The sequence below is a fragment of the Neophocaena asiaeorientalis genome, unplaced genomic scaffold, assembly GCF_003031525.2.
Source record: "Neophocaena asiaeorientalis asiaeorientalis breed wild unplaced genomic scaffold, Neophocaena_asiaeorientalis_V1.1 scaffold46, whole genome shotgun sequence".
NCBI lineage: Eukaryota > Metazoa > Chordata > Mammalia > Artiodactyla > Phocoenidae > Neophocaena > Neophocaena asiaeorientalis.
Window position 1 is genome coordinate 695,683 of NW_020175393.1, and position 10,829 is coordinate 706,511.

The 10,829-nt window shown below is 43.9% G+C and overlaps 1 protein-coding gene across 1 annotated transcript in view; it reads right to left on the reverse strand.

The window, feature by feature from the left end:
• The window catches only part of LRRC1 (leucine rich repeat containing 1), a 78,804-nt gene extending 69,353 nt beyond the window's left edge, over nt 1-9,451 (reverse strand). The window contains exon 1 of the mRNA XM_024766263.1: nt 9,340-9,451. Coding sequence (XP_024622031.1) covers nt 9,340-9,373 — 34 coding nt within the window. The 5' untranslated portion in view covers nt 9,374-9,451. The remainder of the gene's footprint in view (nt 1-9,339) is intronic.
• Nucleotides 9,452-10,829: the final 1,378 nt, after the last annotated feature.

Sequence of the window (10,829 nt, forward strand, 5' to 3'; positions counted from 1 at the left end):
TGTGTCACTCTAGCCTTCAGACGTGCTCGCGTCCTCACCCCTGCCCTGCATATTTATTCTCACAGTCCTAGTGCAGATCCTCATGACCCAAAACAAAGGACAATAATAGGGTTAATTCCAGCAGCCAACACTGAGTGTTCATTACATGCAAGGCATGTTTTTAAGCCCTTTACACACACAGCCTCTTTTAAGAGTCACAGTACATTTCCCAGATGAAGAAACTGAGACACAGAGAACTGAAATAACTTATCCAAGATGGTGACCCCTGTCCTGAAAATCTTTCAGGACCCCATGTTCACCAGAGCAAGCACCTCAAACATCCCTCATACATAAAACTCTCGTTTTCAAAATATACTTTAAACCAGTTTCTAAAAATTCAAATTAAAAAAAAAAACATGCATACTTGCACAGGGTTTATGCAGTTAGCAAATGGGTGGCCACCCATCATGTCGATCCGTGTTTGGGTTTACACATTTCCGTGCAGATGTGGAAAGGAGGCTACCCTTTCTCTTTGGGGGCACACATCTGAATTTCCTGCACATGGGTCACTCACTGGAAGGTTGTGAGAGTGCAAGAGAATCGTGTGTGTGTCTGTGTCTGTGTGTGTGTGTGTGTTTACTAGGCCTGTAGGTGATCAGTGACATAAAACCGTACAATTCCAGGATTCAATTAAATGCCAGTTGGGGCAGCTGCTGCTCACGCCTTACCAACAGCTGGCTTTCTCTTTTTCTTGTGTAAATACCTAACTGCACTTCCCACCTCCTTTCAGTTAAGTTGGGGACATGAAACTGGCCAATAGACCATGGGTGGGGATGATGTAGGCCACTTCTCAACACAGCCCATAAAAATCACCCAGGCACAAACCCCGCTTTCCCCTCCCACAAGGACCCTGGTGGCCGCTAGTTGAAGCGACATGTGCATCCAAGGAGGAAGATATATATATCCCTGAATATATAGAACAGAGCCTCTCACAACTGCCTCCCCATTCCACACACCCCCACCAAACACACACACACACACACACACACACACACACACACGGGAAGGGACTGTAAATTGATCAGCAATAAAATTTCTCATTCTGTTGAGCCCTTGAGAATTCTTTAGCCGCGCAGCACGGCTTGTGGGATCTTAGTTCCCCAACCAGGGATTGAACCCAGGGCCACGGCAGTGAAAGCGCCGAGTCCTAACCACTGGACCACAAGGGAATTCCCTCTTCTCTGATTTTGGATGAATCTTAACATTTTCAGTGAGTAACCAACAGACAAGCACTGAGATATTTGCATTTTAATTATATCACTGACTCCATAAATGTATAACAAACATTTGAAAAATTTTTCCAACAAACAACAACTCAGCTGAGGAATCCACTCTTTAACTCCCTCCAAATTTGCAACTCAAGTATAAGAATTGTTAAAGACTGCATGATTTCAACTTCAAACCAAAAATCCCCATTATTCTCTCAAGCCTCTTTCAAATCAGTTACACTGTAACTGACACCTCTCTGTGTGCCCTGAGCACTTTATTTGTATAACTGTATAAGCCATCAATGTTAAATTACTTACATATGTCTGTTGTGCCTGTAGAATTACCTCCTTAAGGGATAGAAGAATTCAGCAAAGAGCCTTACACAAACACAGTAAGTACTCAATAAATGTTGCTTGAATTTAAAAAAATAATAATTATGAGCTATAGTTGATAACCACAAACAGTAAAAAAAAAAAAAAAGGCCTGGATCCAAGGTTTTATCAAACTGAAAAGATGTAAGAATCAAAATTTATTATTAGCTTGGAGCAGGTGTGTTAGACTGAGGATATATTCAATACTTAGAAAGTCAATTTAAAAACCAAATCATTTCAGGGCTTCCCTGGTGGCACAGTGGTTAAGAATCCGCCTGCCAATGCAGGGGACACGAGCCAGGGTTCGAGCCCTGGTCCAGGAAGATCCCACATGCTGTGGAGCAACTAAGCCCGTGCGCCACAGCTACTGAGCCTGCACTCTAGAGCCTGCAAGCCACAACTACTGAGCCCGCGTGCCACAACTACTGAAGCCCCTGTGCCTAGAGCCCGTGCTCCGCAACAAGAGAAGCCACCGCAAAGAGAAGTCCACACGCTGCAAGGAAAAGTAGCCCCCGCTCGCCACAACTAAAGAAAGCCCGCACACAGCAAAGAAGACCCAACGCAGCCAGTTAAATAATTAATTAAAAAATAAATAAATAAATAATAAAATAAAATAAAATAAAATAAAAACCAAATCATTTCTATATATAACCCTCTAGTTTCAGTTCTCAGTCCTGCTCCTCAGTCCCCCTTTCCTCCTCGGCTTCTTCATCCTTTTCTAAGACGTGTCTTTTCTAGCTTAATAAGCTCAGAGCATTGTTTCTGGTCATGGCAGCCTATTGCTGTCACCCTTCTTACGGAGAGATGCCACCCAGCCCTCAGCTGCCTGGAGGCTTAGCATCTCTTGGCTCCAGCCCAAGTCACGTGACAAAACAGGTGACCTCAAAATCAAAAATGAAGCGCCATGGCCACCCACCCTCAACCACTTTTACAGCTGGGAACTGTCAACCTGATACCAAGGAAAACTGCCTAATTAGAAAGTGAGCAGAGACTGGCATTCCACATGTTGGGTTTTTTTTTTTTTTATCACTGAAGTATAGTTGATTTACAATGTGTTAATTTCTGCTGTACAGCAACGTGATTCTGTTATGCATATCTATACATTCTTTTTCATATTCTTTTCCATTATGGTTTATCAGAGGATACTGACTATAGTTCCCTGTGCTATACAGTAGGACCTTGTTGTTTATCCATCCTATATATAATAGTTTGAATCTGCTCATCCCAGACTCCCAATCCATCCCTCCTCCACCCCTATCCCCCTTGGCAACCACAAGTCTGTTCTCTATGTCTGTGAGTCTGTTTCTGTTTCATAGATAAGTTCATTTGTGTCATATTTTACATTCCACATATAAGTGATATCATACGGTATTTGTCTTTCTCTGTCTGGCTTACTTCACTTAGTATGATAATCTCTAGGTCCATTCATGTTGCTGCTAATGGCATTATTTCAATTCCTTTTATGGCTGAGTAATAATTCCCTGTGTGTGTGTGTGTGTGTGTGTATATATATATATATACACACACACACATACCACATCTTCTTTATCCATTCATCCGTCGACGGACACTTATGCTGCTTCTATGTCTTGGCTATTGTGAATAGTGCTGCTATGAACATAGGGGTGCATGTATCTTTTCCAGTTAGAGTTTCCTCTGGATATATGCCCAGGGTTTTGTTTTACTTCAGGAGAAAACGCTACAATTATGTGCCTTCATCTTAGCCCATTCTGTGTAAATCCAACACTGTTTTGGAAAATTCATCACCCAGCCACAGAGCAGTGCAGGACTGAGTGAATGACTGAATGGGGGAGGGGTGGAGGAGGGATGAGGAGCTACTGACAATCTCTAAACATTTAGAGAACCCAGGACTGACCGACCTAAAAAATATATTCAGAGGTGTTGACCTCAAACTCAGGGCACCATCTCTATTACAACCTGCTAATTAAAGAGAAAACAAGAAAGAGAAAGTTATATAAACCTACAACTTATTCAGCACAGCCACAATTTTTCTGGTAAGTGGGAGAGAACCATATGAATTAATAAAGAGTAACAACAGTTTACTCTTTTATACTTTTTTGAAATTGCCATCTGAGGCAGATTTTGAGTACTACAAAATTATCAGTGTCCTGGTTTATTTACCTAAGTCGGCCTTAAGTAATGCATGGTTGTTTTTGAAAACTGATCCACTAGAAAACGTGAAACCACTGGCCTGAGGATACGTAAAATGACAAATTCTGAAAGAGTTCCAAAATCATTTTGAGCAGAGGCAATGTTGTCAAAACTTCCCTACAGATTTAACAATTTGCATCACCAATTTGTGACAGATTTTCAGGTTTATCTGATAAAATATCATGGATGTTTCTTTATGGTACAAAAAAAAAAGGAAAGAAGGATCTGTTTGCATAGTTTATTCCAACTCTTTCAGTGTTTAAAATGGAAAGGTGATTAGAAAACGTCACAGACGCCAAATTTCTTTCCACCTCCACTTTGAAAATAATTATTATTATCTGGAATTAAAATGTGAGTGGAAGGCAATTATATGTTTTCTATTATTAACCCCTCTCCCTAACAAAAGAACAGGTAAAAAGTTTAAGACAGAGAAAGGGCCTGTGGTAGGAACGTGGCAGTACTTGTAAAGACAACCAAGCCGGGTCTGGGGTAGAAACTATCAGCTCTCCACCCACAAGGCAGAGTGGCACTGTGGGGCTTCTCTTTGAGGGGTGTCTCCTGTACCATTTTCACAGTGACTGTGACAAAGAAACTCACCGACTGATAACACAGATTACGTCTGTGTTAATCCAGCACACCGGAGCGGCGTGCTAGGCAGAGCACTAAGCCTGGCCCTGAATTAGGCAGAGACAGAGAAGGGAACAATGGCCTGATTGTGGAAAGTCTTAAGTCTGCGTGGGCGAGAACTGGCCTCTGTCACACTTCTGTTGTGGGTGTATGTAGTTATTACACCCGAAAAACACTAACTGTTCATAACCAAGAAGGAGGACTTCTAGGCACACTGGATGCCTGGCTTGCCAGAAAGAGCTTTTTTTCAGGGCACACTCAGAAGCACCAAGACTTGCTGTTATACAAGGGCATTTCAGCAGGCTTCAAAATTGATCTTAGATTTCATTAAACAAACCCACTGCCACAGAGCACAGACACTGATCCCCATCTTGCAGCTGTACAGAGGGAGACTAACCCAAACATTTAATCCAAGTCTAGCCTCTCGACTTTGTGGGACGATGATCCTGCTGACGGACTGGATAAGCTGTCCATCTGCTAACTCTGAAGCTCTGTCCCAGTGCCAGTGAGGGTTTTGTACTAAAACTGTCTTTTAGTTTCTTGTTCACTCAAGTTTGCAAAGTAATTCCCCAGAAGGTGCAGTCTCTGGCCATGTTTGTTCCACATGCAGTATTATTTGCCCCATAAGAGAAATAAACTCATGACTTCTTTGGCTGTGCTAATACTAATAGCATTTCCTTAACTTCATCCACCCCTGTTCTACCTTCACAATTTTTGTCATCCTGGTAGAGCACCTGTGTTCTTTATTATTTACCTCACTCTTTTAAATCAACTTTGTTGAGTAAGATTTATTTTTAAATCACTAACATGAATAGAAAGCCATTATCATCACCAGATATAAAAGATAAATATAACAATCAATACAATATAGTGCTACTAAGTTTTACAGAAAGCAACCTAACGGGAGTAAAAAATTCTTTAAATAAAAAGGAAAGAGGATAACTTCCTCGCTCTGATTCAATATTAAAAACTGCTGTTTTGCAGTACCACTTAAAATCTTCTCTAGCAGTGCCGGTGGCGTATGCCTTACACTTTGGGGGAAAAAAAACTGAACTAAACAGATAATGATACAGTACTGTGATGTAAGTCGAATTACAGCATAGACTATAAAATTCAAATTACGAACCCTCTGGGCAGGATTCATGATGCACTAAGAAAGTCCACCCTAGGGGCTTCCCTGGTGGCGCAGTGTTTGGGAGTCCGCCTGCCGATGCAGGGGACGCGGGTTCGTGCCCCGGTCCGGGAGGATCCCGCGTGCCGCGGAGCGGCTGGGCCCGTGGGCCATGGCCGCTGAGCCTGCGCGTCCGGAGCCTGTGCTCCGCAACGGAAGAGGCCACGGCAGTGAGAGGCCCGCGTACGGCAAAAAAAAAAAAAAAAGAAAGTCCACCCTACACTTGTGGACAGCGAGATAGTACTCTGGGGTAGTACCTCTTCTCACGTATCCAGAAAGCATTTGTCTCCAAGAGCTAAGAATCGGTGAGCAGAGAAAACAGACAAAAAGTCCGGGCATGAAAGCGGATGCGCTTCACCACAGAAAACTGCATCAGACCTTAACTTGAAGCCTATAGTACTATCTCCCTCCCTTGAGCAGGGAACATTAGGAAACGTCTAATTTTGCTCCTGGAATCAAAGCTGACTTGAACTTCAGTCAGCTCTAGCCTCTTACCCTTTAGCCAGGAATATCCTGGAGGTTTCCCACCTTCCACATGGTCAGGTGCGGGACCAAGAGAAACAGCGAATCTGGGCTCAAAGCCACAGGAAGCTGCTGAGGGGCTGTTAGGAGCGGGCTTGGGGGTGGGGACAGCTAAGATCTCCTCATCAGTGTGTTTGGCATCCCTGGGGAGCTTCCTAGCAATGCAGCATCTCCAGACCCACCCCAGACCTACTGCATCAAAATCTACATTTTAACAAAATCCAAAGGTAATTCATGGCACGGTCAAGTTTGACAAGCACTGATCCAAAAGGGCTTGAGTGGTCTGACACCAACATCTCGTTGGCCTCCCTCCTCTATGGACAAGCGACACTTTCTGGAAAATCAGGAACTGAGGAAGGCAACAAAGGTCCTATCACGACAGTGGCCAGTGCTGGCTGTGGCCCTGCTACAACCCAGGGACTGGGCAGGAAAAGCCTCTGATCACGGAGAGGGCCTTCTCCGCTGGGGCTGCAGAAGACACACTCCAGACATGGAGCCCCAAACCCTTACAAACACCGGCATCCACGCAAAGTGCGGGTCCTCCCACTGCCTCTCAGGCTGCAGACTCTGTAACCTGGATTCACCTACTCAGCTGCCTAGGAAACTCACATTAATGGGATTTTATGGGCCAGAAGAATGAGAGAGGAGACATAGGGAGATTTGCCTGACCTGGAAACAGCTCCAGACCCACGTTCCTGTTGGTTATAGTAAAACCATGACCTTGTTCTGCTCTGTCATCTGTGCAGTTTTTTCACAACCACAAAGAAAGGCCCCTCCACCACCACCACCCCATTCCCACCACACACACGAGCCAGAGCAAGGCTTTGCCAATAGGCGAAGGGGGAGTTTAACTCTCCCAGCATTTCTACAAGAGCCTGATTAAAAGGGAGCAGATCTGCGGGATCCGTCACAAAAGTCCAACACCTGCAGAAGGAGAGGCTGAAAATGAGGCGGGGAGAAAAGGAGGGTAGGCATCCCAGGGAGATAAAACACTGTGTGACCTGACACGACTACAGTGAAAGCTCACCTCCTCTTATCAACATGCTGGAAGGTATAAATGGACATGTGGAAAGAGGCACGTAGCCCTTCTTTCTTCCTCTGAATATCTGAAAAGACACAGCTGATGTGGAATCTGGTAAAACTGGCCGCTGACAATGCTGAATTCCCACAGAGCATCTCTTCCCATCAGAGTCAAGAATAGGACCGCAACCTTCAAGCTTTATGCGTTCTCTGCTCCCAGATAATTAAAGCCAATACTTCTCCTCTTTCTCAAGTATTTCTGGACCCCTGCTTCTCTTCCTTCCTAATGCCAATTTCAAAATGACTATTTGATTTCTTGGGACTGTGTGATTTCAGCGACCATTTTTCAAAGTCACTGCTTCCTTGCAGAGTTCATAGCCAGCCAGTCTTTACAACTGAGATCATCGCTAAGACAAGAGAGAGCAGTTTCAATCACATACGCCTTAGGTAAGGGAGACGCAGGACAGCCTTAGAGGCAAGGCTGGCCTCAGAGGTCCGCCCCCTGCCAACCTGCAGTGCGAGGGGACGCTGCCCATCAACAACTTCTGCAATGAGGGCAGGGCCGCGCTCTGTACCGCTTGCCACCCCTGTACCAGGGTAGCCGATACCTAGAGTGCCCAGTGACCGGCAGCTATGGCTTACGGTTGGCTTAAAAAGATGAGTTGGGTCAACCAGGCCTCATTTAGAAATGGCAGCCAGATGCCACAGCAAGGGCAGAGGCCCAGAAGTGCATGGTGAGAAACCACAAGAAACCAGGTCTGCAGAGGCCAGTTCCAAAGAACAGAGCACCCGTAAGCAGAAGAGAGAGGCCAAGAAACCACTAAAATGGTGTCAGATGTGGACCCCGGGGCAATGCTTTTAGCAAGTCAGCTCCACCCCACACCCCGTCCTTACCATCAAATCCCTTTTACTGAAGCAGAGCTGACCCCCCCTGCAACCAAATAAGCCTTTGTAAACAAGCCTCCCAAACTAATTTTTTTCACTCTTTCTAGTACCTGCAAGGGAAGAAATAATTCTCATGACAAATAAGGGTAGACGCTATATCAAGAGCATATGGCTTGGCCTAAAGACAGTTTCCAATGGATGGGATCTGAGAGGTGGGAGCAATTTAAAAAGTGGAGGGTAAAAATCATTCTTTCTTCACCATGTTTTCAATCAAGTACTGATTATTATTGCTGCCTTATAACAATGACCCACAGGAAGATACTATTATCCGGGCCTTGGGGTTTCTGCAGAGGACATCAGATTGAAAGAGCCAGACCTGAGGGTCACTGAGAAGGAACCTACAGATTTTTGTAGGAAAGCAAAACAAAACACAATGCCGGTCTGTAATAGGAGAGACAGAAAAGGATTATCATTTTTATAAACAATAGATTACATATGGGCTTATCCTCAGGACATTAAACCGGAGTTCTTGCAAGGACTGAATTCCATCACTAAAGACAGGACCCCTGGGAGCTGCCACTTTAACTTGAAGTAATGAATCAAACATGCTCCAACAAGCCATGGGACCAGTCTGCCCGGGGAATGCTCTAAGGGCTATAAAACCCAAGGTAAAACCAGGGTACCCATTTAAAAATGAAAGGTTAAACAGGATATAAACACCCTACTAGGGCGTTCACTTAAAAGGAAGCAACATTACAGTGAAATCTGAAAATCAAAATAAACTCACAAATATGCCACACAAATAATGCAAGTGGGCAGACCTACCCGGGGCCTAATCAGAACTGAATGAAACTGACAGAAATATCTGGACGGCAAGCAGGTCTGTTCACTGCAGCAGGGAGACAGATTCTCAGGGGAGCAGCCCAGGCAACCAGGCCATAGCCAGGAGAAACCAACCCTTCCCTAGGGCGCTTTCCCCGCCACAGCAGTCCCCCGAGATCTGGACAAATGACCATACTAGTAGCCCTCAATGTCACCTCCAATCAAACGTGGGGGCAAGCTGCGGATTTGCCAGTCCGCAGCTCCACCGCTGTGAATCAGACTGAACCAACTTTGAGAAAGTTATCGCCTAAAAACTGTCATGACATTTTGGGTAAATACATATGAGGTGACTAAAGTATTCAATAACGGCATTAATTTCATCCCAAAACATATACATAGCTTTCCTCCAAGAACATTTATCCAGCCGTATTTACTAAAAATTGTAAGCACCAGCATCAGAAGAGACGAATGAACAATTCAAGTGGAATCATTTTTTCTTACCATTTCGGGACACATCAAGTTCCACCAGCTGCATGAAGTTTGCTATTTCTGGAGGGAGCCGCTGAATTTCGTTATCGCTAAGTCCAAGCTTTCGTAACTTGACTAGCTGGAAAAATTGCTGAAAGACAAAATAGTTTCACGTAGGTCTCACATCTATTTGCAGTGTAAACTTTTTGCCCAATATGAAATTTAAAAACAATACGTCTTTTAAAAATTAGTGATGATTGCACCAATGTCAATTTCCTGATTTTGATATTGTACCAAAGTCATGTGGCGATGTCACCAACAGGGTAAACTGGGTACACAGGCCATCTCTGTGTACCATCTACAATTATTTCAAACTTAAAATTTTTTAACAATGAATAAGTAACTCAATGAGAATAGTAATGACTCCTTTATATTATCCAGTAGGTGGTCACATTTTCTACTTATGGAACCTGATATGAAATCTGCAATGTTAAATAAAGGTATTTGAAAATTAGAGTAAAATATTTCTTAAACATTTTTAAAAGAAATTACTGTGCATTAGAAAATATATAAATATCCCACAAATGTGTGGAGGAGAAAAAAATTATTTTTGGCCACTCTAAAAAAGAGCCTGCACTGGATCCTTCCATTAACCACAGCACACAGAGGTGCCTTTTGCGCCACACCCTTTAAAAACCGTACTAAAATAGCATTAAAGGGATTTATAGGGAGATGGATATAGATATAAAAATATGAAATAAAGGCATGAAGACAATTCAAGATGAGAGGGAACGAGAAGCAAACTAGACATGCAACAAAATCCTTGAAGCTAGAAAACAGATAAATTAAATGACAGCTAACGAAAGAATCGATACAAAGCTGAAATTTAAGCCTATGGAGTGAGTAGCCAATAGCGGATTAGGTCCAGGTACCTCTGAAGGAAGGAGAACTGTCTGAAAATGGATATAAAGACAGGCCCCCATAAGCCCTCCTCTCCCCTGCACAACCAGGCAGGGGACTGGAAATTTCCCCCAGAAGAGCTGACTGTAAGCACAGCTAAGGGCAGGGGTGAGGCACCCAACTGGAAACAGGTGGAGGGGGTCAGAGCCTGCTCACTGAGATCCACCCCCTTCTCCCTGCAGCCAGGCTCCCAGCGGGGGAAACAGACAGACTTACAGACGCGGATTATACAATAGGGAAGCCCCAGGTTACAAGCCCCATCCATGCACTCAGAGCTTCAATTCTCTCCGTTTTTACTTCAAGTGCCTGGATCTCATTTAAACAGAGCCAAGGTTCTCCAGACACGTGAGGAAAGCCCTTTACATCCAAGAGAGTGGGCACCCACACACCTCTCAGAAGAAACAAATGTGATGTAGGGAGCAGGAAAAAATTCACCAACCAAAAAAAATACAATTAATACCCACAGAGAAATAAGAGGAAGTGAAGCAGCATGATGTCATAAAAGGCAAACTTCAAAGAATAAACTCTCAGAAATTGAAAACTAGTGCAGCATCAATATAAGA